This window comes from Cynocephalus volans, chromosome 3 (assembly GCF_027409185.1).
Source record: "Cynocephalus volans isolate mCynVol1 chromosome 3, mCynVol1.pri, whole genome shotgun sequence".
In the NCBI taxonomy this organism is placed as follows: domain Eukaryota; kingdom Metazoa; phylum Chordata; class Mammalia; order Dermoptera; family Cynocephalidae; genus Cynocephalus; species Cynocephalus volans.
In genome coordinates this window covers 24,670,753-24,698,689 of record NC_084462.1, presented here as the reverse complement: position 1 = coordinate 24,698,689, position 27,937 = coordinate 24,670,753, and the positions used below count along the sequence as shown (strand labels likewise).

Sequence of the window (27,937 nt, the reverse complement as noted above, 5' to 3'; positions counted from 1 at the left end):
TTGAGTTTTTCTTCTGGGAACACCTCCTTCATAATTGATTTTCAAATCAGAGACAATTGACACACCTTTGGCTTCCAATGACTGATGGAGTCCTTTGAGGCCTAGGTGTTCATCCACCTGTGGGACATTCTGCGGTGGCATCCACAGGTGAGGGAGTAATCTAACTCCACTCCACTAGATTGTTACCTTTCTAACACTCCCCTTGCATATTCACATTGAACCATAAATAGGAACCATGTCTGGGGTTTGATCCCTGAACCAGCCAGCAACACAACAGCAATAACAACAACAACAAAGCATGTTCAATGAATATTAACTCACAAAGAAGCAACAAGTTAGAAAGTAAGGTCCCGTTGCTCGTCTTGGGGAAAATGATATGATGGCTCACACAAATGTAAAGGTTGGAAGAGAACAGGAGAACCTAGAAGGGCAGAAGAGGAGAGCATGGAAGAGCATGTAAAGGGAGAGATGTCGAAGCTGAAGCAAGTTGTTGCATGGAGTTGTTGCAAGTGGTTTTTCCTGAGACTCACAGTCCTTGGGAATAGATCTGGGAGGAGAACCTAGTATTCTGGAGGACTTGGTGGTTTTTCTCCCTTTCTCTTCACTTGTTAAAGCTCTTGCTCCTTGGAGTCGGGAGGAAGACAAAAGTGCCAAGCAACTAATGTCTTTGGCCAAACTCCATGTCCTGTTGAAAGGGAACCTACCTCTTTTGGAAAGGCTGATGATGTCAAAGGCTAGACGTCAAGACAGAAGTCTTTAGGGGCTTAGAAATCTGCAGGATCAATCATTAGAGCCTGTGAGTGGTTGGCTCACGAGCTGGATGTTCTTTGGTGAGAGCATGGGTCACATTGCTGAGTATAGCTTTTAATTATTTAATCATGCATCTGGAAATTTCAGAGACTGTCATTATCAATATACAAATTCTATGTTGATAGTTCCTTATTAATTCTTGGATTTTTGAAACTCTCTACCCAGGATCTCAGTCACGTGCCAGATGTCTAACACACAAGCCCAGGCGTCCACAAAACTCTTCATCACCCCGTTCACGTGGCACAAGATTGTGGTTCTAGGTTTGGTCATTGCAGTTTGGGTGAGTATTCCTCTTTCCACTCATCTCGATCCTCCCATAGAGCTTGAACCAGTTACCTGCATCTGGGAGAAGGAGGCTGAGAAAAAACCTCCATTTCCTCACTCTATTTTCCAGCTTCTAATCCAGGAGCAGAAGTGTCGTGGTGGGACAAGTTCATAGAAAGAGAGTGAGCAAATTGTAACAAGTAGGGGTGGCTTTAAGGGTGTCCAAAACAGTTTGAGGAGAAGATAGAAATCTATGCTTTCCAAGCCTTCTCTTTCTCCAAGTTGTTATATTTCTGCTTCAGCTCAGCTGGCTCCTTTCCACTTCTCATAACTGAGAGAGGCACTGTAACCTCCATACCTTGTCTCCAGGAACACCCCTTTCCTCCTCTCTACCTTGCTGCACATGTAGACGTTTCCTTTTCCCCTTGGTTCTGCTGAGAAAGAAAGTTGTTGTACTTCAAAAAGGAGTTTTACCAGGAATGAATAAAGAAACAAAGCAAAAGATAACTCAAAGACATAAACCTGTGTATTTACAAAGGACAAATCACTTGTGCTAAACCAGATAACAATGGGCTTCAAATTGAGTTGCCTCCACAGCATCTTATTTGGATGTTAAGTCAAAAGTTTCAGTGTCTAACCTGGGATGAGTTATGGTTCCTGTGACTAGTTCTGGTGTAAATGAGAATCTTTTATTTCTTTATTTCTTATTTTTTTATATATATTTTTAAATTGTGGTAAAATACATATAACATAAAATTTGCCATCTTAACCATTTTTAAGTGTACAGCTCAGTGACATTAAGTACATCCATAATGTGCAGCCATCACCCCCATCCACCCCCATAGCTCTTTTCATCGTGTACAACTGAGACTCTTTAGTTGCTAAGTAACTCTTCATTCCCTTCACCGCTCAGCCTCTGGCAACCACCTTTCTACTTTCTGTCTCTTATGATTTTGACTACTATAACTGCCTCTGTAAGTGGAATCATACAATATTTGTCCTTTTGTGTCTGGTTTATTTCACTTAGCATAGTGTCGTCAAGGTTCGTCCATGTTGTAGAATATGCCAGAACTGCCTTCCTTCTTAAGGCTAAATAATATTCTATCATATGTATATACCACATTTTGGTTGTCCATTCATCCATCAATGGACACTTGGGTTGCTTCCATGTTTTAGCTATTGTGACTAATGCTGCTATGAACACAGGTGTGTAAATATCTCGTTGAGATGCTGTTTTCAATTTTGAGGGGTATATACCCAGAAATAGAATTACTCTATCATATAGTAGTTCTACTTTTAATATTTTGAGGAACCACCCTAGTTTTTCACAGCTGCTGTGCCATTCTACATTCTCACCAACAGTGCACATGTGTTCCAATTTCTTCACATCCTCAGCAACACTTGCTATTTTCTGATGGTGATGTGGTATTTCTTGCAATTTTGATTTGTGTTTCTCTAATGGTTAGTGATGTTTAGTATCTTTTTGTATGCTTACTGGCCAGTTCTGTATCTTCCTTGAAGTGTATTCAAGTCCTTTGCCTATTTTTGAATCCAGTTGTTCATTTTTTTCTTGTTGAGTTTCAGGAGTTCTCTATATATTCTGGATCTCAATCCCTTATCAGAGAAATTATTTACAAACACTATCTCCCATTCTATGGGTTGCCTTTTTACTCTGTTAATAGCCTCTCTTGATACCCAAACTTTAAAATTTTTCATGAAGTTCAATTTGTCTATTTTTTATTTTGTTTCCTGTGCCTTTGGTGTCATATCCAAGAAGTCAGTGCCAAATCCAAGGTTGTGAAGAGTTTGCCTTATTTTCTCCTAAGAGTTGTATTGGAATGAGTGACATGCCCCCTCTCCTTTCCATCTTCGTACATTCTGCTCTCTCTTTCATAATTGCTCCGCCTTTCTCACCTGCACTTTTCCTTCACGACTCAGCTCAAGCATCTCATATCTTTTCCCCTGCTGCCGGCTCCCCCGTCCCAGTATGGGCAGGGGCCCCTTACGTACCCCAGCACTTATTACAGTTCTCGGTGACTTGGACTAACTAAGGTGCAGGGGCTGTCCTTTATCATTTTAACACCAGCACCTATAATAAAGTGCTCATTCTTTATTGAGGGAGAGATTGAATGGATGCATTTTTTATTGATTTCAAAGTAGAGGGAAATTTACACATCCCTAAAATATCTTGCTCACAATCTCTGCCAACAACTCATAGGAGATGAAACAGAGAAGATAATTAAGACCTCCAGGAACTTAATTTAGTGCCTCTGGGACAGGTCAAGCGGCCAGGGTGAAGGTCGCCCTTCCTGCTGTGCCGACCAAGTCTTTCTTCCTGCTTATGTTGATTTCATCCAGGAGATACATATAGAGAAAGCCACCTGGGCACTCTCTTTGCCCTGGCCCTGGTGGGAGTATCAGATGGCCAGGACTGCATATATGTTACCTGATACCTGTGCTATGAGGAAAGGTTGAACACGGGGTCAAGATCCTTGACATTAAGGTGCAGTCAGAGAAAGTCCCATACAGGGAGACCCTGATGGGCTGATGTACCCATACCCATATGGATATGTTTCTCATGCGGCAAGCCAACTTTGGCTTGTGCTTTCCTGAGACTTGGATTTTGGTTGGGGGCTCGCTCACTCATTTCCCACCTTTCCCTTTTACCTGTGCATTTATGCGGCTTTTCCCTTCAGGGCTTGTCCGTCTTCTCTTGCATCTCTCTCCTTTCCGCTATTGTGCAAATCCCTGGGATCACCGTGTGTCCGATTTTGTTGTCTGCTCCCTGAGGAAGGGCTCCTTCTTCTATATGTAAAGAAAATCCTTTTTCTAAGTCTAGGGTGGAGATGGTGGAGACAGGGGTGGGGAAAGAGGAAATAGGAGAGGAAGGGGGATTTACTCCAGGTGTTGGAGTCTTGAGGGAGAAAGACTTATCAGGAGTGGGGACAGCCAGGGACTCGGGGGTGGAGCTGAGCCTAGACTCCCCTCTGGTGGCAGTAGGAGTGTGTGCAGGTCATAGGGTAAAAGCTAATGAGGACCAGGAGACAGAGACGCTCTTTATTCTCTGTGGGATTTAGCAAAACCCACAGACATATGGCTTTAAATATGCTATGATATGTGCAGATGTGTGGGCTGGTGGCTCAGGCATCAGGCTTTGGTCAGAGGGGGCATGTGGCAGGCAGGACGCCTGCCTGAGACTCACCAGGCAGAGGAGGATTCAGTTTGACAAATTCAAATCTCCTTCTCGGAAGATGAAGAAACACAAACCACTGACAGGTTGCTCTTTCTCTACCGAAAGGTCGGGTACTTCAGGGTTTCCTGGCCTGACAATCCCATCCCTCAGCCTCCAGGGCCCAGCCCTGCACACAAGTCCTCTGGCTCACCTCCCCAGGAGCTTCCCAACCTGACCCATCTTCTCTACTGGCTCTAGCCCCGGGAAATGAGGGGAACGTTCTTGCCTCCACCAGTCCCCAGACTTCCACATTGTGAGGTTCGGCGACACAGAGAAAAGAGAGACACCCAGTCCAGGAGCCATTTTAGCCAAAAGGTTTATTCCACTAACTTGGAGGGAAACTGAACCAGATCAGTTCTCCCAAACCAAGGAAAGCAGGAGGTTTATAAGACTCTTAGGGAGGGTTCTGACAGAGTAGTGGGGAATTTTGAAATCAGTGGTGTGCAAGGTGACACAGCCCTTGTGGTCTGATAACATCTGGTTGCTTAAGGCATAGTCTCTTGATTAGCCACTATCTCAGTACGAAGCATTCCAGCCTGAAGCCTGCTAAACACAGACCACAAGACATTCCTTGGATGATAACAGTAATGTTTACCCCTTCCCAGGAGAGGGATATTACCCCTTCTGAGGAGAGGGATCTCAGTTCCCAGAGCAGAAAACAGAAACGGGAGGGGGAGAAGGGGGAAAGTTGCTTAACCTGCATGTGCTGATGTTAAACTAGCCGTGAGGCCTAATATACCTGCCACCTGGGGGATCCTGCCCAGGGCAGCTATACCTTAGGAGGCTACCTAGAGGCTGTCCTTGTGGCCAGGGACCACCGAGGCAGGCACAAGACCCATGGTGGGGATCTGTTTTGGGCACAGCTCTTGGGTCCAGACTTAAAGGCAGGGGTCCCTAGGGATGTACAGGATCTGGAGAATGGCACATACCTGTTGTCCTTCCCCCTGCTCTGGGCTGGGGAGCAAGGCCCAGGTGCAAGTGAGGCTGATCCACTCCAGCTAGGCAGTGGGGGTTCTGCAGAAAATCTGGAGAGACTATTGGGCCACAGTGGATTTCATAGGTTATTTCCGGGGACCCCCAGGATATGAAGAAAATGTGACTTGCAATGTGAACGCCCTGTTGACAGGGGGGGGAAGAATTCACCTGTCACTACAAGGAGGAAGATTCGGGTGAGCTCTGGTTCTGTGCTCGGCCCTCTACCTTGCCCTGTGACTCACTGCTAGGACATTCAGCTGGACATTACTGGCATGTGACTACACCCCATAAAGAGGCCCTGATGGCGTGGTAAGAAACCCAGCCTCATCTGGGGTGCCTGAATCCTGGTCACTGTTATTATTCTGCCTAAACTGCTTCCCTTGTCATTCATCTCACTTCTATTAAACACGTTTGCTGAGCACCTACTATATGCCAGCTCTCACACCAAGTGCTGACTGACTACTGATGGAAAACAGTTGGCACCCCTGCTCTCTACAAGTTGTCAGTGAAGAGGCACATGACTTTAAAATATGTAGTGTGATGAGAGCTTAAGCATAGTATGTCCTGAGTGGTTTGAGGACACAGAGAAAGGGCACCCAACCTGGCCTATGATGGTCAGGACACGTGACAATTTAGCTGATGCTAGAAAGAGAACCACAGACCTATGGAAAAAGGGAAGAGTCCCAGTCCTCTCCACCCTTCTGACGGCCGCTGCAAGGAGGGATGTAGATTTAGAAAACAACAGCAGGGAGAAGAGAATTGGATGTGACCCCACGGAGGGAGAAGGGAACATTACAGCCTGGAAGCTCAGGTGCGAGTTTGGCCATTGAGCTGGCTGCTGCTCCGAGGCCCCGCAGAAGGGAGCTCTAATGAGCGTAAAAGTTAGCAGCGGCCCGCTGTGACCGGGGGAGCTCAGAAGCGCAGAAGTGAGCTGAGCTGGAGATGCCCATGGTGCCTTCTGGCACCAGACGCCCACCTCTGGAGCTTTCCCATGTCTGGGGAATTCCCGGTAGCATTCACTCTCCAGCCAGAGAATTTAACACTAGCAAACCCCGGTCTTTTCAGACCAATTTGTATTGCTCTTTTTGGTCAGAAAGGAAGAATCACGTGTCGCTTTTGCATTAGTCAATTGGAAATAAACCTATGACTGGAAGCAGGAGTCGCCTCGGGATGTCACGTGGAAGTAAAGGCCAGCGTCTCTGGAGTGAAGGTGCCTGGGTTAGAATCCCTGCTCCACCAGTTACTATTTGCCAATTACGATTAATGTCATCTCTGATTACTTAAGTTACTTAACCTCTCTGCACCTCAGTTTTCTCATTTGTAAAAGGGGATAATAATAGTACCTACCTCATAGAGCTGTGGTAAGGACAATTAAGTTAACGTATGTGAAGGGCTTAGAACAGGAACATGGCTCTGTTAGCTTTTATGATCCTGCCTCGGGCATCTGTTGCTGTCGAGCCCCTCCCTACGCTGTGCCAGATGCTGTAACAGTCTGCTGATAGGCGACGGATGTTAAAGATAATTGCATGTGTGGTGAACGTGTAGTGGACAGGATTTGAGATCCCAAGTTCAGGTGTTTTCTTTACATCAACTTTAATCCAATTCTCAGGACCTCTGAAGCTGGACAGGTAAGGAGGTTTCCCTTCACCTAGGCTCCTGCAAAGGAGCCCACCTTGACCATCAGGAATCCTTCCTTAGTCCTCTGTCCACAATGGTCTCCCCAAAGTGCTCATTGTTCAAACCTGTGTGATCTTGGGCCCTGCTGGGGGAACAGATGCCTCCACCTGGATCCAGGGTCCCTGGGATCGTCCTGCACCTGCCCCCTGAATTCTGTCACCTCCATGGGGCACTGGTGACTTGATACTCTCAGAGCACACCACACTTTTGGATCTCTCCAAATTTCAAGAATCTTCTCTAACTGCCCCCCCACCCACATTGCTCCCAGCCAGAAAGCAAATTCCCCACTCCTCCTAAGACACAACCTCTTCAATTAGTCCCTTCTGACATTCAGCAAATGCATAGTGAGCACCTGCTGTGTGTCCCTGCTCTATAGAGCATTGAACAAACAGTTGAAGAACCTGCTGTTGTTCAGTTACATGTGACAGGAGGAAGGGACAGTAAGCAATGCACATAACAATAAGTAAATTATGCATGATGTTAGAGAGAAATATGTGACATGGAAATTTTAAAATATAGAGGAGGGAAGATTAGGAGTGAGTGTGGTGGGGGCAAGTTGCAATGTTCAATAGGGAATTGGGGTAGATGTTATTAAGAAGACAACATTTGAGGAATGAGATGAGAGCAAGGAGGTGAGAGAGTTGGCCAAGGAGATACTTGGGGGAAGAGCATTCCGGGTGGAGAGGATGCAGGAGCAGGCCTGGTGCATCTGAGGAGCAGCAGGGAAGCCAAATGGTAGATGAAAACGGTAGATGAAAAGACCAGGAAGGTTAAGAGGAGGGCACAGCGTGACCAGCAAGGGCTCTGTATGTCGGTTTTTGCTCTAAGTGACAGGGGAGTCATTGCAGGTTTTGAGCAGAGGAGAGCCATAGTATGAGTTACATTTCAAAAGGGCCTCTCAGACTTCTGTAGTTAGAGTCGTCTGTCCTGTATGGTTGTACTTATATAAGGTATCTGGAGTAGTCAAAATCACAAAGACGGAAAGTAGAGTGGTGGTTGCCAGGGGCTGGGGCGAGGGAGGGATGAAGATTTAGTTTTTAATGGGCACAGTTTCAGTTTTGCAAGATGAGGAGAATTCTGGAGACAGGTGGTGGTGATGGTTGCTGAACACTGCGAATGTGCTGAATACCAGGAACTGTACCCTTAAAAACGGTTAAGATGATACATTTTATGTATGGGTATTTTACCACAATTTTTAAAATGGGGAAAAAATGAGGATGGACTGCAGAAGGCTAAGGGAGGAACAGGGAGACTGAAATGTAGGAGGCTCTTGGTGATCAGGCCCTGGACTTAGGTTATAGTAGTAAAGGTCGCAGTAAAGGGATTCATTTCTGGACATATTCTGAAGGCAGCGCCCAGAGGATTTCCTCAGAGAGAGAATGTGGAATGTGCCAGAAAAAAAAAAAAAAAGAAAATCACAGATGGGTTTGAGCCTGCTCCCCTGGAAGGACGTTGGAAGGAGTTGGTGCCATCAGCTGAAATGGTGAAAGCCACGTGTGAGGCAGGCGAGGGTGGAGACTGGGAGTCCAGGTCCGCTCGTGTGCATGAGACACGGAGCAGAGGTGCTGAGTGCACAGTTAGGTCCACAAACCTGGAGCTGGGCTGAGAAGTCTAGGCTGAGACTAAATCAGGAGGCTGAGAGCGTAATTAGAAAAGAGGAGCAAGGACTGAAGCGCACACTCCAACCGAGAGAGGCTGAGGAGAAGGGGAGGAGTCAGGAAAGGAGCCACCAGGACACTGAGGCGTCCCGGAAGCCAGGGGAAGAGCGAGTCTCAGGGAGGGCGGAGCGTCCAGCTGGGCCGAAGGCTGACGCTTGGTGCAGAGAACTGACGTCAGATTCCGCCATTTCGGGGAGAATGGAAGCGGGGATCTGCCAGGTGGGGCTTGTGAGACCAGGAGGAGAGTTAATTCTTCTTATAAAAGGCTCCAAACATCTTCGTGCACTAATTGTGTTTTGTATTTTCTGTGTTTTATTTGGCGGCTGGCCAGTACGGGAATCCGAACTCTTGACTTGGTGTTATCAGCACTGTATTCTAACCGGCCAGCCTGTTTTCTTTCTTTGTTTTTATTGAATCATAATTGATTATACATATTCTGGGGATTCAATTGACATACATTGATCAAATCAATATTACTAGTATGTATTTTGTTACAAGTTGTACTTATTCTCTATGCCCCTTGTCCAATCTCCCCCCCCCCACTGATAACCCTAGATTACTTCTCTCCTTCTGAAAGAGTAATGGTTACTCTGTTGATTTGCTGCCTAGATGATCTGTCCAATGCTGAGAGGTGCGTTCATGTCCCCCAATATTATCATAGAGCAGATGCTTCTGCTGTCACTCTGGAATGGGCTTTGTGGAGAGAGACATCCTCTTCTTTTCTTTGGTCTCTGCTGGTGACTCTCCTTGTGTCAGGGCACTCCAGTGGCTGGTGGACCATCTGTGTGGTGGTTGTGTCATCTAGCCACTTACGTGGCAGCCGTGGTTACTGTGGTTGCTGTGGTGGGCGATCCACACGGAGGTGATGTTTCTGGTATGCTCCTTGGCACTGGCGGTTTTTCTGGTTGTAGGGGTGGTCTGGTCTCCAGCTCCATGCCCCGGGCCCCCAGGCAGGGCACTGAAGCCCTTGGCCAGCCTGTTTTCTGAATTTTATGATGCTTTATTATCCTAGAGCCTTGTGGATCCAGGAAGGGACTGCCCCTGTCAGGGTCAGCTAACCACTAGAGATAGTAAACAGCATGCCTGTGAGGATGCCTTTGACATGCAAACCACTCAATTCTGAGACCATACCGCCTCCTTTTGTCAGGTTCCTGCAGCCCCGTATACCATTCCCAGCCCTAAATCACCCCATGGCCGGATGCCAGACAACGGAAGACCATCTCTATAGCCCAGAGCCCACCCAAATTATTCAAATTAGCCCATCTTAAACCTGCTCAGTGACTTACCCGCCTTGCCCATTCCTTCCTGTGAAAACCACAGTAGATCCTTTAGCCCATGCTTTTCCCTCACTCCGTCCACCTCCTGACTGACCCCCGTGCTTCCCTGGGTGGCCTGCGTGACATGCTGTGCCCCTTCACCTTGGGAACACAAGTAACAAACTATTTCTTCAATGGGAATCTCCTCCTGAACAGTTGGCCTCACCACACCTAAATAAAACCAAAATCCTGGGTACATTTTAAAGCAAATCTGCTTTCTGCAGAGATGAAATCCCTGTGACAAGGAAATTCAAAGAACCTGGATCCCTAAACTTGTTTCCAACCTGTCTCCTTCTAAGCCCTCACTACCTCCCAGGAGCCTGATGCTGGCGCAAAAGCCCTTGACTCTGAGAACCTCTTTCCTCCAAGAATCCACCCACCCCCCCACCCCACTCCCGCCTTTGCCTTAGCTCAGGATTCCTCCCCTCACACACTTCCATTAAGGGCTCCCCTTCCTGCCAGTTGGTTTTTCTTTAGGAATGTGACAGACAACGTCCTCCCTCGGTGTATTTCTCCAATCATCATGGCCAGGGAGAGGAGAGAGAGTCTGGGCAAGTGGCACTGGGGCTTGCAGAAAGGGCAGCACTTACTTCACGCTCACAGCTTTAGCCTCTTCTGTACCTGCTTATCGTTTTGCTTACAGTTCTGTCCCCTGAACAGCCACGCTACCCTGGGATCCCAGCCCCAAAGCCCTCTGGCTTCCGCTGGCCTGCGCCTGCCACTCCTTCCCACTGCTGACAGCATCTTGGACGGCCACATCGTCCACATGATGGGCTCCACATTCCGGCAGTGCTGGGAATATCTGTGTGACACCGTGCCCTGTGAGTAGCCATGGGGGAGGGAGTAGGACACTGAAAAGAACAAGAGGAGTAAGAGGGCTGTGAGAAGGCAGGAAACATCATGTCAATGGTGCAAAATGCCTGGGTTTCAGTAGAGTGATGCGAAAGGACAGGACGCCTGCTTTGGGGCAGGGGAAGGGCTGAGAAACAGGGTGACTTGATTATGCATAATCTCCACATTACAGGAGAGCAGGTATATGCACAAGCTTGTCTGGAACTGAGGACTTGCTGAGGGGTACTGGAGGAACAGAGTTGGAATTTAAGAAGAGAATTGTAGAGAATCCAGGATTTAGGGGTTTGTGTTGTGACAATTGGGAGACACTGGATGTTTTTCTTTGTTTGTTTGTTTGTTTGTTTTTAAAAGATGACTGGTAAGAGGATCTTAACCCTTGACTTGGTGTTATCAGCACCACACTCTCCCAACTGAGCCACGGGCCAGCCATACACTGGATGTTTTTAAGCAGAGTTTTCAGTTCGTTAGACCGATGGGACTGAAAAAAGAGAGGGCAAAGCCCAGTCATAACACAGCTGTACAGTCCACATGTGAGGCAGGGAGAGGCTGAACTGGTAAAGAAATATAGTGTCAGCAGTAAAGGAAGGATGCTGGAGGGCTTGACAGTACTTGCTGAGTGATTGGTTCTAGAATGAATGGAAATGACCGAATAACTCTAGATAACCACAAAATGAATTGCAAATGGAGGTTAATGGGGTGCCTGGATTGGCAGCCAGGGGGCAGGAGTAGGAGGAGATGGTGTATTTATTTCATAGCCCTTCACACTGGGTTAAAGAGGTGGGAGGGGACCTCTAGGGAAACGAGTGGATGAGGCATTTGAAGACACAAGATAGGAGTTGAAGTGAGATGTCAGTGCTTCAGACAGAGTTTTGGTATTTACTTCTTTGGGGATAAAAGTTAAAAGAGGTCAGACTGTTATGCAAGCTGAGTCTTATCTGAGTCTTCACCTTTCACTAGGGTTTAGGACAAATTCCACAATGCAACATAACGTGAATGAAGGAATATGCCTTACTGCGGAAAAAGGGTAACATGAGAGCCAAGGATGAGCAAGAAAAGAGAACATGAGCACCCACCCCCTCCACCACCTGTCTTCCCTCACCCCACAGAGAGGTGTGTAGGGTCCACACGGGTCTGTGTTCTCATGAAGGGAACCCCCCTGAGCCCCCATTGCTCTACCCTCTTACCCACAAGCATGAAAGCAGCCTTATCAGGCCTCTTGGCATGAAATAGTCTGGAAGTGGGCTGCTGTTTGTTTACACGAGTTATCTGAAAACACCAGCTGCCCCACCTGGAGACCTGGAGGCCTGTGTGATGTTGTCTACCCTCCTGCTCAAGTGTCTGGGGACTGAGAGTAAGCCTTCACATTTGGGAACTAAGAGGTGACTGGTAATATCACACATTAGGAACAGCAAAACCAGGTGGTCGTAGGATACTTGTGTGCTAAGAGAAAAGAGAACCTAGATCCTTTGTAGTTTTAAATGAAAAGTACAGCCCTATGTTAACCCCTGACCACCCTCACACTCTGCACAGCCCTGAAGCCAGTGGATCTACATGTCACATACCAGACGGGGCCCCTGATGGTGGTGGAGACCTCTCGGGGCATAGTGCTGCACTGGCGAGCCCACGGCTGGCCCCTGCGCTCGCTCCACACACCAGTGGCCTCCCTGCACTCTGTGGCCTGGCAGCTGGGGGGCCTGGCCGGGGGCCCCCACACCATGGTGGTGCTGGGCCTGGGAGCTCACTTCACCACCTTCCCTCCATCCATTTTTGTGTGATGACTGACAGGGATCTGGGTGGCCGTGGCCGCCCTGGTGGCCTGGGAACCCAGCACTCTTGTGGTCATCAAACTGGCCAACACCGGCTACAAGTCTGTGTATGGGAGTGATGGGTTCACCCTCCAGTTGAATTGGCTCCTGCGAACTGCCTTCGCTGACCTCCGTGTGGAACTTGTGGATGCCTGGGAAATGACCTCCAGCCTGGCCCCGCCAGACAATATCCACCCGGGGCCACTCATCGTCGGCAATGAGGTGGACTTACTCCTCTCCTTCATCTGCCCCACCTGAGTGCTCCCGAGGGTTCTGGGATGGGTGATGGGGAAACTAGTGTGACCATCAAGCCAGGAATCCTTCCCCCCTCAGCTGTCAGTATCTTTTCTCTTACCTGCAGCAACTGTACAGTTCATAACATTGACCAGCAAGAATTGGGACTTGGGCAATGGCAGGAGAAGAAAAAGGAGGGAAACACGGAAGTGGCCCAGTTCATCTCCAGAGTTTTAGTTCCCACATGTAAAAGCAGTGCTGAGGGATGAGGGAGGGGACAGAGACAGCAACATCCACGATCAGTACGTATGAAGATTGTCATTTTATGTGCCCTCTTCTCCATTTAAGGTGTCAGTGAGCCTTGCAAAAATATGAGATGGGTTCCGATTCAGCTTATCAAGGCTACCCTCGTGGAAAGCCTGAATGTACATTTATAAGGAGTCTTATGTAGTGGTTTGTGAAATGAACTGTTTCTGCTAATTGTAAAAAGTAATGCATGCTTTTTGAAGAAAATTTGAAAAATCACCAAAAAACATGAATAAAGAAAATAAAAATCACCTAGAATCCCATGACTGGGAGATAATCATGGTTTAAGCATATATATTCCCAATAATTTTTCAGTAGCAAAATTTTTTTCTATCCCCCTTCCCTTTTCTTTTTTCTTTTTCACTTCAGATATATGTGATGGGATTATTCCAATGTCCTAATGGATATTTAGGAGGATTTTGCTATGCCCGTTGTTCAGTGCAGGTCTTCCAAGAAGTAGGTGCTGAGACAGGATTAGAAATGCAAACATTATTGCAGAAGAAACACCTGTGAGAGATAATGTGGAGGTAGCAGGTGAGGCTGGGACAGCTGTCAGCCTTGATGCAAGGCTGACCTTGAGTAAAGGAGCATGGGAAGGAGCATGCTAGGACACTGTCCAGTCTAAGGAAAGTTGGGCAGGACTGTTGGGAAGTCCTTGAATCAAAGGTGACCATCAGGGCAGTCCTGCATCTCCCAGGGATGGGCCAGCTTTAGTATTTCTGCTGTGCCCTGTCATCAGCTGGGAGCATCCAATGGGAAAAGCGCTTCACTGTGCAGGATTTGACTAGCAGTGGGTGCCTCAGTCAGTTACAGTCCCTGTTGTTAGAGGATTGCAAAATGCACTCTCATGGCTGCCGCAGTCTACCCCTTCATACTGCACAGAGCTACATTTTCATACGAGGTCAGGGAGCAACTCCTCTGTGGTTCCCAGGGGCTTTCCTTCATGAGAGGAGACTCACAGGAGGGAGGTCAGTGCGATGACCCGCAGCCCCTCTTGCTGCAGTGGGTCTGAGGGCGGCAACTGGTAGTCATCCTCTCCCTCTTTCTCTGTTTATTCTACGTTCCCCTCACCTCTAGCTATCGCCTCTGCAATTCTTGGTGACTTACCTGGTAGGATGACCCAAAGCTTTCATTTATATTGGTTTGTAACTACCATTATTTATGATGTAATCATCATTTCTTTGACAGTTAGGTTGTTTCTAACTAATCTCTATTGAGCTGAACCTTGAAGGATATTTTAAGGAAAAGGTTAGCTTTGTCTAAAATGGTAAGAAAAAAAATTTAAGCAGAATAAAAAACTATAAATGGCCTATTGTTATACCTCTATGGAAATCATATATTCACATGGTCAAGGACTGGAGAAGAACATTGAAAATTAAAAATAGAAGAAAAATATGTGAGGCAAATTCTAACCAAAGAAAGCTGGCTTAATTATAATAATAAAGGAAAAAAAATAGACTTTAAGACAAAGATCATCATTAGAAATAGTGTGGATCACCATATAATATTAAAAATTCAACTCACTGAGAATATGTTAGAATTCTAAACAAGAATGCATTTAATAAAATAGTCTCTAAACTTAAGCAAAAAATTGTTGGAACTAAAAGAAAAAATCTGCAAGTGTACTATCGTAGTGGGGAGTTTTCAACACACTTCTCTTAATTACTAATTAAAGAGACCCCCCAAATTCATATAAATATAGAAGTTATGAACAACACAAATTATTTCTCTAAAAGCAAGCTTGCATATCTGAGATAAACCCAACCTCGCTGTGATGGACTACCTTTTTTATACATTGTTAGATTTGGTTTACTAACATTTTGTTTAGAATTTGTACATCTATATTCATAAGTGAAACTGGCCTGTAACTGTCCTTTCTCATAGTAGTCCTTTCAGATTTTAGTAGGGTGACGCTAGCCTTGCAGAAGGAATTGGGAATTCCGCCCCGCCCCCCCTTTTCTTTCTAGTCTCGGAAAGATGTTTGCAAGATTGAAATTATTTGTTTGTTACATATTAGATAACACTCACTGGTGAAGCTAACTGAGCCTATAGTTTTTCTTGTGAGAAAGGAAACCTTTTCAAAAACGGTACGCTAATGATGTTTTCTGTCTCCTCATGAGTCAGCTTTGGCACAGTTTTCTAGAAATGTGTCTATTTTGTTTAAATTTTGAAATTTATTTCCACAAGTGTATCATCTTTTTCATATCTGCCTCAGCTGTAGTTGTATCATTTTTCATTTCTGACATCTGGGTGGTCGGCCCTGAGCTGGTTGCTTGTGTGGGGGGGCTGTGACTGAGGCCCTCAGCGCCCTACAACCCTAGCTTGGGAGAGCCCGGGGCACTTCCGGTGGTGGGTTGGTGGTCATCACTGGGCTGGTTGCCTGTGTTGTCGGAGTGTGACCGAAGCCCGAGGCCACCACCCTCGGGCCTGGTTGCAAGTGTTGGGGGCATGGCTGAGGCCCCCAGCCCTCCCCACTTTCTGGCTTGGTAGCCCAGAGGACTTCCAGACCTTCTACATGTTATAGGTGTTCTTTGGTGAAATGAGACCTTTACTAGTTAATATCAAATTTTGTCTCTGGTCGTGGGTACTTTGTCCTTTCTCTCAGTTCTGTGTTGGGTTATTTCCTGTTCCCACCACTTTAACTCTGTGTTAGAACTAATTTGTTGTCCTTTGCTTACTTCTGAAGTGGGGGAACTTCCCATGGGGACCAGTACTTGAGTTGTGTGGTTGAGCTAAATTGCTGCTTGGCTGCTGATTCCCTAGGGAAGGCTTTTTGTGAAGCTCCAGTTTTTATGGTTGACTTTATAGATACTTCTGGGTCTAGTGAAATCCGGTGCACCTGACTTGTGTAGAAACACTGGTCTGGGCCTGAGTCTTTTCATCAAACCACACCCCATGCAATTCTATATTCCTGACCGGTGTCCTCTGAGTGGTCCCATGCTGATTGGGAGGCAGATCAGCTGTCCTTGCTATGCCCCAGTGTTCTCCCGGTGGGCCCATCTCCCCCAGCACCTATGTTCCAGACAATTCCCATGGGACGGGCCATGCTCCTGTCCCTTGCGATGACTTGCCAGTCTCTGAGTGGCTCCTGTTTTTCAGTTGTTGTGGCTCCTCAGTCCAATGTGGATCCACAGGAACCCAATTATTGATGGCCTGGGAGCACCAAGGCCCTCTTCTCCCCTGCTGCCTGCAAACAACTTCATCTGAAGGGCACAGCTGCGGCTTTTTCCAGCTCCTGCTCTGTGTGCTCAGCAGCCTCAACCAGGAAGTGGCCGGGAGGTTTTTTCTTTCTCTCTTCATAGCTTCTCCGACCATCATCCACTCCATAGGTGTCTTCCCCTCTTCCCCTGAGCTTAGTGGCCCCAGCTTGGCTGTCATTACTATTAATAGTTGTAAATTAGTCACTTTGTGGGAGAGACTGATGCTGGGGACCGTCTATCCAACCATCTTGACTGGAAGCCCCCCCGCTTTCAATTTCTAGAGGCTGCCTGCATCCATTGGCTCATGGTCACTTCCTCCATGTCAAAAGCCAGCAGTGTAGCAGCTGCTGCTTCTTTTGGTGGCTGGCCAGTATGAGGATCCAAACTCCAGTGGAGCATCTTCAGATCTTCAAGGCTCTCTGCCTCTGCCCCTCTGCTCCCATCATAGCATCATCTCTGCCTTCTGTAGTAAAATTCCTACCTCTTATAAGGACACTTGTGATTACATTTTGAGCTGGATAATTTAGGATAATCTTCCCCTTATATGACCCTTAACTTAATCACATATACAGAGTTCCTTTTGTCACATAGGGTGACATATTCACAGTGGACAGAAATCAGGACACGGATATCTTCGAGGGCCATTATGCAGGGTACCATGGTGATCAAAGCCAGAATCCCTGTTAACTTATGACCTGTGAATCTGGACTCCTCTCTTACTAATTCTGCCCCTAGAACAGTGTTCCCTCTATCTATGCTCCTTTCACTCATGCCAAAGGCTTCTGTGTTGGCTTTTGCCTAGAGGCCACATTTTTATCACTAAGCCACCCACTGAGGATTTTCCACAATCCATTGTGCTAGATCCAGAGAAAATGCAACACTCCAAGAGTTTACAATTTAACAGAGGAGGTAAATAGTCAGTTTAGAAGACAATTAAAGGGGGAAAGCAGGTTTGTCATCTCTGTGCCTCATGACATTGGACATAGCTGCACTACCAACCTTCCGAGTAGAAGATGATGTCTCTGAAGCTCAAACTTCTAATTCCAGTATAAATTTGCTTGGTAGATCTTGGGCCATCTTCCTATAGATTGGAATTTGAGATGTGTCAGAGGGGTGCTTTTATTGTGAAGTACACTTGCCTGAATAAGAAGGGACCATTGATGGGTATAAGTGAGTATCCCATAGGCCAGGTGCCTAGATTCCCTTTCCCATTCACTACAACCCACATCACAAAGAATGTGGCCCCTCTCCAGTGTTCTTCTCTTTTGGATTCTTCTACTTCTCTGGTCTATATTTGTGATTTTGTGTTTCTCAGACTATGAGACCAAAAAAGTCTGGGCCTCTGGAGAGGACTCCTTGTCATAGCAAACACCATGTTTTCCTAGGAAAGAATGTGCTGTATCTCACTCCTTTGGCCAACCCATACCTGTTCTGTGCCTTTCTACATTTTCTTGCTTTCCCAATGGTTTCTGTGGTTGACTCCCTTCTCACCCCTAGCTCAGCCCAATTACAGAGGGAAGTCACTGAGGGATGGTCTCGTCTCATTCTTCTATGACCCTCAGGAGCATCAAAGAAAGGTCTCAGCCACCCCTGACTCTCAACTGGAAAATTGGTGTGGAGACGGTGGGGGTGGAGTTGTGGAGAGAGGGAACAGGAGAAGAAGGGACACTTAGAATGCCACATTGGGGGTTGGTAGTGGATGGAATAAGAAGGCTGAGAGGAGATGGTTGAGCTAAACCAGAGACACAACTTCATCTTCACAACATGAGATACTCCTTTCAAATAAAGGTGGTGGTGACTCAGATACCAGGCTTAAGGGTGACAGATGGCATGATGCAGGCAAGCAAGACTCCTGGGTACCCCTGGCAGAGGGGACTAGGTTTGGTGAATGGAAATCTCTTTCCCAGAAGAAAATGAAAGAAACACTAACCACTGATAGATTCCTCCTTCTCTACCCACAGATATTCTATTTCAAGACATCCTGGCCTGAAAGCACCATCTTTCATCCTCCAGGACCCCGTCCTGTCTCTAAATCTGCCTCCAAATCCACGGAATCTCTCCCACTCTTGGACTGTCTCCCCCAGGAGCTCACCAACCTGACCCGAATTCCGTACTGGCCTCCGACCCCGGGAGACAGAGGGGACTTGTTGTCCTCCACCAGTCCCCAGACCTCCACCTACCACCTGAGGGATCCTGTCCAGGCCAGCTATGTTCTGGGAGGCTACCTAGAGGCTGTCCTTGTGGCCAGGGACCACCGGGGCAGACCCAAGACCCATGGTGGGGATCTATTTCGGGCACAGCTGTTGAGTCCAGACTTGAAGGCAGGGGTCCCTGGGGATGTGCAGGATCTGGAGAATGGCACATACCTGTTGTCCTTCCCCCTGCTCTGGGCTGGGGAGGCCCAGGTGCAAGTGCGGCTGATCCACTCCAGCGAGGCAGTTGGGGTTCTGAGGAGAATCTGGAGAGAGAAAAGGGCCACAGTTGATTTTAGGGGATATTTCCAGGGGCCCAATGGAACTAAAGAGATTGTGATTTGCAATGTTGACCCTCAGTCGACTGGAGCAAAAGGACCTACGTGCCAGTACAGGGATGTGGTTTCCAGTGAGCTCTGGTTCTGCGCTCAACCGCCTACCCTGCCCTGCAACTCTTTAGTTGGTCACTCGAGTGGGAGTTACTTGAAGGTGACCACAGCACACGATGAGGCCCTGCTGGCATGGTAAGAAACGCAGAATCTGGGAAGCTTGTCCCAACCCTAAGTCACATCCTTTTTCCTAAATCTTGTCTGTGATCCAATTTCTATTCTCATTCAACACATGCTTGTTGAGCACCTACTCTATGGCAGACATTGCTGGACAGACACGTAGCACAGTAAACTGGTCCGGCTATATGTCTAGAGAAGGTTACAAGTGATTTTAGGCTTAAAGGAAAAAGCGGGATTCTGGCATGAGAAGAGACTAAGTATTCAAGCGGAGCAAATGATCTCAGGGCAAACGTGGCTCGAGCACTTCATTTTTGAAATCTGGATTCCTGCCATCATTTAGATTTTCATTTGACAATTTCTCATTATTTTGTTAGATCAGTTATTCAAGTTGATTTAAAAATATTTTGTCCTGAGGTCAGTGAGAGTTGGTGAAAATACCTAGGTGAAACTAGTACCAGGCAAGAAACTCTCCATTGTATTTTATTAGTTTCTGCTGCTATCTATAACATTCATTCCTTCAATTTCGTTTTTCTTTTCTTTCTTTCTTTCTTTAAAAAAAAATTTTTTTTGGTGGCTGGCCAGTACAGGGATCTGAACCCTTTGACTCTGGTGCTATAACACCTTGCTGGAAACAACTGAGCCAACCAGCCAGCCCGTTCCTTTACTTTCTCAGAGAATTTCTTTCTTTTTTATACTTTCATGATTCAGAAGACTTTGCTCATCTATTTCTACCTTCCTTATATGACATAAAAATGTTTAAGGGTATGAATTTCCCTGTGAGCACAGTTTTAACTGTATTCTCCAAATTTTAATATGTAGAAGCATCATTTTAATTCTGTTTTACATGTTTTATAATTCCCATAGTGATTTCTTCTTTAGCTGGTGAATTATTTAGGAATTATTTTTGAAGTTTTTGAACTTTAAAAGTTGCTACCTTTTTCTTCTTGCTTTTCCCTTATTTATTTGCATTATGACTAGAAATGTGGCCTTTGTGATATCAATTCCTTGAAATTTGTTTAGAGTTCATTTGCGACCCAGCAAATGACTAAATTTTTGTTTGTATACCGGGTTTCCTTGAAAATAATATGTATTTCCTATTTCTTCAGAATAGAATTCTGAACCTATTTGTTTTAGCTTATTCATTTTCTTATTCCAATCATCTATATCTTCATTAATTGTTTTATGTCTGCTTTATCTATTTATTTTAGATGCAAATATATTATACTGTGTGCTGTGGATTGAATGGCCCCCGAAACTCATTGCAGCCTGAGCCCCATTGTAACAGTGCTAAGAGGGTGGGAAGTCTGATTATGGTATTTGGAAGGTGGGGCCTTAATGAAGTGACTAGATTGTGAGGACTGCACCCTTGTGGATGGATTGGTCCATTCGTGGGGTAACGGGTGTGGTTCTGATGGCTTTACAAGGAGGGCGAGTGAGAGGATAAGCTCTCTCTTGCTCTTAACATCTTCACCATGTGATACCCTGTGTTGCCACGGGACCCTATAGAGAGTTCCCACCCAGAACGAGGCCCTCACCAGATGTGTCCCCTGGACCTTGTACTTCCCAGCCTATAAAACAGTAAGAAGTAAATTTCATTTTCTTTGTAAAGTACCCAATTTCAAGTATTCTGTATGAGCAACAGAAATGAATTAATACACTGTATTTGTAGATTTGACAATTCCTCTCTGTAATTCAGCAGTTGTAACTTCATACATTTCAAGGCAATGTTGTTCAGCTCATCCAACCTGGTGATTCTTTTATGTTATTGGTAAATTATGCATTTTCCTTTCTTGATTTTTGCCTTAAATTCTAAATTTTATCATATGAAAATTGCTATAACATCTTTCATTTTCTTAGTATTTTCATGGTATATCTTTCAAACTTTCTGTGTGAAATAGTTTTAGGCAGCTGTCTCAATATGACATTGTAGCATTTGCTTAGGCATCGTTAAATGGATCATGGAAGAAACTAGAACCATGAACATAACTAACTTTATCTAAACACGATAGGCATTCAAATCTACAGGGAAAATATTGAATAGTCAACGAATGGAAAAGAGCATAATTAGATTTCAGCCTCACACTATACATAAACATCAATGCCAGGAGGATTAAAGAGCTAACTGTGAAAAGCAAACCTTAAAACCCAAAGAAGACAATAGCAGCAAATGTCTTTTTTCCCAAGCTTTGAGCTTGGGAAAATATTGCCTCAGACATAACGAGGCAGACATCATAAAGGAAAATATTGGTTAAGTTGGGCTATATATAAATAAAAAAACTTCTTCATTACAAAAAGTCCCATGAACATAGGTTAAGTCAAGCTATAATAGACTGGAATATGATATCTGTGACAGACAAAAGTGACACAAGATTAGTACTCAGAAGAAATAAAGGAGTTGTACAGGGAGCTACCTGGTGAGCTCAGTTGTTTAGAGCACGGTGCTGACAACACGAAGTTCCAGGGTTCAATACCTGTACTAGCCAGACACCAAGAAAAAAAGAAAAGAAATTATACAAAATAATAAGAGAAATTATATAGCCCAACAGAAAACATGGGCAAGAGACACAACCAGGAGATCACAGAAGGAAGATTTTGAATGATGAATAAAATCTGAAGATATACTTAATCTCATGAGTAGTCAGGGAAATTTAATTGAAACTGAAATATATTATTTAGGGCTGGCCAGTTAGCTCAGCTGGTTACAATGTGGCCTTGTAACACCAAGGTGAAATGTTCAGATCCCCAAACCAGCCAGCTGCCTCAACATTTTTTTAAAAAGTTGAAGAAACAAAATATGATGTTATTTAATAATTTTCATATGAACAAATCTTTGAATCTGACAAAAACACAGGTGATGAGGATGTGTAGAGACAAAAAGGATCGTATACCACTGCTGGGAGTGTAAATTGTTATAAGAACTTTGAAAAGCAATTTAACAATACTTAGTAAAGTTGAAGATGCATATAACTTACAGTCCAAAGGTTTGCTTCTGGTTATAAATTGTAGATTTCTCTTTCTTACAGGAGAGCCAGGGAACATGTACAATAGTATTTATTGCAGACATTGTCTGTGATAGGAGAATATTGAAAACTATCTAAATGACAACAGATAAGAAATGGATGAAGAAATTATGGTATATTCAAACAATGCAATTATAATTTAAAAATGAATAAAGAACAGCTCCCTTTCAAAACTTTCTAAATCTTGAAAAGATAATGAGTAGTAATAAACACATATCATTCCATTTATGCAAAGTTCTAAAACTTGCAAACAATGCTATTTAATATAAATATAAATCAAATGTACAAAATGTAGATGAGAATCACAAACACTGAATTCAAGATAGGGACTATATCCTTGTGAGGAACAGAATGGGAAAGGGTGAGAGTATAGAGGGTACCTATGTGGTACCTGTAATAATCTACTTATTACTTTTCTAAATTTAACTTTTTATTGTGAGATAATGACAGACCTACAGGAAGCTGCAAAAATAGTCCATAGTCTTCTGACCTCTTCACCCAGTTTCTGCCAATGGCAGCATCTCATGTATCTGTAGCACAATCAAAACAAGAAAATAGACATTGCTACTCTATGTTAACAAGATTACAGGCCTCATTAAGTCTTCACCTACCAGCTCGCACATCCACCTGTGTGTGTGTTCATGGGTACATGTGTAAGTTTTTGCAAATGTAGCCCATGTGTAGATTTGTGTAACCACCACCACCACAATCAAGGTACAGAAATGTCCCATCACCATAAAGGAAATCCTTGTGCTATACTTTTATGGCCTTCCCACCCTCCAACCCCTGTCCCTACATTGGCAACTACTAATCTGTTCTCCATCTCTATAGTTTTGTCATTTCTAGAATAGCATATAAATGGAATCATACAGTATGTAATCATTTCAGATATTGGCTTTTTCTCCCTATGCCCTTAAGATCCGTCCAAGTTGTTGTGTATATCAATAATTTATGCCTTTTTATTGCTGCCTGGTTTCCATTATATGAATTTGTTTAACCATTCACCCATGGAAGGACATTTGGGTTATTTCCAGTTTTTGACTATTATGAATAAAGCTGCTATGAATATTCATGTACAGATTTTTATGTGAGCGTAAGATTTCAGTTGTCTGGAATAAATGCCTGACTGCAATTGCTAGTTTGTGTGATTAGTGGATGTTTAGTTTTATAAGAACTTGTCAAACTGTTTGCCAGAGTGCCTGTATCATTTTACCCTCCCACCAGCAATGTATGAGAGACACAGTTTCTCTGCATCCTTCTCAGCATTTGGTGTTAGCACTATTTTTTATTTTATCTGTTGATCATTTTGTTTTTAAAGAAAGATCTGATTCAAATGTGGCAAAATGTTAAGACCCAATAGGGCTGGATGTCAAGGACACAATACGATATCTTTTTAAAGATATGTGTATTGGGGTGGGAAAAGAAGCAGATAACAAGGGCAGATGAGTCTTTCAAGAAGTTGTCCTATGAAGGAAAAGCACCTGATAGAGTTGTAGTTACAGGAGGAGGTAAGAATGGAAGAATGGCTTTACCTAACGGAGCAGATGTGACGATGCTTATATTCTAGAAAGAAAGAACTGAAAGGAAGAATAAGTTAAAGATGGTGCAGAAAATGAACATGGCACAATCTAAAACATGGAGAAGGGCATAGATCCAGTTTTGCCTCCTCTCTTGAGTAGGGCAAGGAGGAAGTGGGAATGCGTGAAGTAGACGAATTTTCCAGTAAGGGGGTTAATGGTGAGAGAGCTTCTCTGTAAAGTAAGAGGTGCTGTCCCTGTCCCTCTCTGCCCTGCCCCAGGAAGCGCAGGGAGAAAGAGGAGGTGAGCTCTCAGCATTAGCTTTGGGGAATGGGAGAGACATCTAGTCGCAAACACATGAAACAACTTCCCAACAGCGTTTCCAGCCTAACTGGAACTACAGCCCGTCAATTCTAGAGACAGCAGTTCATACATGCATGCAAGAAATATTTACTAAGTCATTTGATAGCTATTTGTTTAATTCTGGCATTAGTCCATAGCCCATAATCCTGTTGTCTGAGTTTTTTGTATTCATTTAAGCATTTTTTAAAAAATCTACTTTATTAAGGTATAATTTACATCCAATGAAATATACTCATTTCAAACCTGCAGGTCAATGGGTTTTAATAAATGTGTACACCTGTGTACCTGCACCAACCACAATCAAGATACAGAACATTTCCACCACCCGTGGAAATTCTCTTGTGCTCCCTCACAGTTGATGTTCCCCACCCATGTCCAGCCCCAGTCAAACACTGATTTGCTTTCTGATGGTATATTTCAATTTTGCCTTTTTTAGAATCCCATAAAAACTGTATCATACAGTATGCACTCTTGTACCTGGTTTCTTTTGCTCAGTAAAATGTATTGAAATTCATCCATGTTGATATCTGTAGGGTTTTTTCCTTTTTATTGCTGAATGCTATTGCATGGGGACACCATACATTGTTAATTCACTCACGTCTCGATGAACGTTTGGGTTTTTTCTCAGGTATAAGCCATTCGGAATAAAACTGCTGTGAACATTGGGGTATGAGAGTTTTGTGGGCAGATATTTTCATTTCTCTTAGGCAAACACCCGTGCGTGGAATTGCTGGGGCTTTTTGTATTAGTACACTTTATTTTCTAGAACACTTTTAAATTTACAGAGAAACTGGGCAGACAGAACAGAGTTCCCACCTTCCCTTCCTCCCCCGCCCCGATTCTCTGAGTATTAACATTTTCCATGAGTGTGGTGCATCTGTTACAGTTGATGAACAAATGTTGACACATTATTATTAATTACAGTCCATCGTTTATTTAGATTTACTTAGTTTTAAACTAAGGTCTCTTTTGGTTGATGTTCCAGGATCCCATTCAAGTCACCACATTATGGTCAGTTGTCATGTCTCCTTAGGCTTTTCTGGGCTGTGCACGTTCCTCAGACTTTCTCTGTCTCTGATGGTCTTGACAGTTTTGAGAAGTATTAGTCAACTTTATTGCAGGATTCTCTTCTATAGACATTTGTATGCTGCTCTTATTGTAACTGAGCTGAGGTTGTGTGTTTTGGGGAGAAAGATCACAGACGTAAAGTGACACTATCATCACATCATGTCAAGGGTATATACTATCAACATGGTTTGTGCCTGTTGGTGTTAACCTCGATCACCTGGCTGAAGTGCTGTTTGCAGGTTTCTGCAGTGTACGGGGCTGTCCCACACTACCTCGCTCTTTCATCCCACGTCTTTGGTAGTCACTATACACAACCCACAACTTAAAAAGTAGAGCATACGCTCCCCATTGTCTGGGTGTTCGTGTAACAAAAAATGATTCTGCTCTATGTTCCTTGCAGAATTTGGTGTCAGGACAAGTTGGTGTCTCCCGGCATGCTTGGGTATTTCCATTTATCAGGTGGACTACATGATTTGGCTCAGTCATTCTTTTCTCACCTTGACTATTAGTTTGCTGAGAGCTAAATGGGTGGGTTAATTGCAGAAAGTCGTTCTCCAAGGCTCCCGATTAGATTTTCTCTTTCTTCCATTATTTTTCTAACTCTTTATTGTAATTGGCCCAAATTATAAATGTGTTAATTGTATTATAACAACCTTTTTGGAATTAGGCAGAGTAGAAATTACAAGTCAATCACCATACTAGGGTACTTCAAAAAGTCTGTGGAAAAATTGAATTAACATATAATACAAACCATTCCATGAACTTTCTGAAGACCCCTTGTATGCCCACAGTGACTTAAGCTTTCATCTGGTCACCATTCCTTAATTCTCATTCTTGGTGTTTCTCTAGGAATGTGACTGACAAGCTACTACCTCATGGCATTTCTCCAATTCAGATCAGACGGGGAGACACAGAGAACAGTATCCTGGGTGAGTGGAGCTGGGATATGCTGGGGGGGTTATGATGATGGTGGTAATTGACTTGGAGGGGTTTTATTCCTTGACTGGAGTTTAGCTTCTCCCAGCCAGGGCAGTATGCATAGTGGTTAGTAGTATGGGCTGTACCATCAGACTTCCTGGAGTCAAATGCTATCTCTACCAGTCACTATCCATTAAAAAAAAACATGGAGGTATGATTGAAATACTAAAAGCCATACAAATGTAATGTATACAACTTGAGGAATTTGAAGATAAGTGCACACCTGTGAAAACATCACCACAATCTATTCCATAGACATATCCATTACTTCCATAAGTTTTGTCCCAACGTCTCTATTGATTATTATTTTTCTGTGTCATAAAAATGCTTAATGTAAGATCAACCTTCTACTATATATAATAGCAATACATGATATATAATAATAAAGATACATTATATATTTAAAATAATAAATGTAGTATGTATTATGCAATAATAATACATAACACACTATTGTTAGTTCTAGGCTCTATGCTGTACAGTAGACCTCTAGGACCTACTCGTCTGTGTAACTGAAATTTTGTACCTGTTGACTAATACATCACCATCTTGCCTTCCCTCGAGCCCCTGACAACCACCGTGTCTCTCTCTGCTTCTGTGAATTTGACTATTTTAGATTCCTCATGTAATTGGTATCATGTAGTTCAAGGGTATGTCAGAAAGTTCATGGAAAGATTCATATTATCTGTAATTCTATTTTTTCCATGAACGTTTTGAAGTACCCTCCTATTAAGGTAAAATTGACAAATAAGATTGTGTATATTTAAGGTGTACAATGTGATGATAAAATATACATACACATTGTGAAACAATTACCACAAACATGTTAGTTAGCACATCCCTTACCTCCCATAGGTACTTTTTTTTTTAATGGTAAGAGCACTCAACATCTACTCTCTTAGTAAATTTCAAACATGTAATACAGTATTTTGGGGGGTGGGCAGCTGGCTGGTACATATAATACAGAATTATTGACTAGAGGCACCATGTTGCACATTAGAACACCAGAAATTATTCTGAAAAGTTTGACTGAAGGTTTGTATGCTTTGACCAACTTCTCTCCGTTTCCTCCAACCCCTGTCTCTGCTTCTATGAGTTTAATTTTTTTAGATTCCACTTATCAGTGAGATCATAGAGTATTTTCTTTTTCTGTCTGGCTTACTTTATTTAGCATGATGCAGTCCAGTTTCACCCATGCTGTCAAGTGGCAGAATTCTTTTTTTAAGACTAATATTCCATTGTATGGATGTACCACATTTCAAAAATCCATTCATCCATCAGAGGATGTTTCCATTTCTTGGATGTTGTGAATAATGCTGTAATGAACATGGGAGTGCACAGATCTCTTTGAGATCTTGCTTTCAATTCCTCTGGGTATATACCCAGAAGTGGGATTGCTGCTCTATATAGTAGATCTATGTTTGGGTTTTTGAGGATCTTCCAGGCACTATTCTTGATCATGGGTAAGTTACATAACATTTCAGTGCCTCAGTGTCCCCACTTTGAAATGGAGGTAAGAATAGTACTTTCTGGGTTTTGTAAAAGAGTAAATGAAATAATACATATAAAGTACATAGAAGAGTGCCTGGCAGTCTAATATTGTAAGATATTAACGTTAGCCTGTTTGTTATTTAGCCCGTTCTGTTTTGCTCCTTCTTGTAGCACTGTCTCCACGGCCCCCATGCCACCCTGGGCTTCCAGCACTAAAACCCTCTGGCTTCTACCACCAAGATGTGTGGCACTCACTGTCCTGTTCTGGCCGCTCCTTCCCCACTGTTAACAGCATCCTGGGCTGCCTGGCTGGCCACATCGTCCACATGATGGGGGATTCCACACTCCGGCAGTGGTGGGAATATCTGCGTGACACCGTGCCCTGTGAGAGACTGTGAGGGGAGAGGGCAGGAGCCTGCAGACTTATGAAGGACAAGGGGAACAGGGAGGGCTTTGAAGAGCAAGGCTCC

The 27,937-nt window shown here is 44.2% G+C and overlaps 1 protein-coding gene and 1 pseudogene across 1 annotated transcript in view; both read left to right on the top strand.

The window, feature by feature from the left end:
• Positions 1–12,847, top strand: part of LOC134372498 (NXPE family member 3-like) — a 33,425-nt pseudogene extending 20,578 nt beyond the window's left edge.
• A 20-nt stretch (positions 12,848–12,867) lies between these two features.
• The window catches only part of LOC134372497 (NXPE family member 3-like), a 40,228-nt gene continuing 25,158 nt past the window's right edge, over positions 12,868–27,937 (top strand). The window contains exons 1-5 of the mRNA XM_063089977.1: positions 12,868–13,069; positions 13,172–13,248; positions 18,291–19,045; positions 25,848–25,927; positions 27,639–27,851. Of these exons, the coding sequence (XP_062946047.1) occupies positions 12,868–13,069; positions 13,172–13,248; positions 18,291–19,045; positions 25,848–25,927; positions 27,639–27,851 (1,327 nt within the window). The remainder of the gene's footprint in view (positions 13,070–13,171; positions 13,249–18,290; positions 19,046–25,847; positions 25,928–27,638; positions 27,852–27,937) is intronic.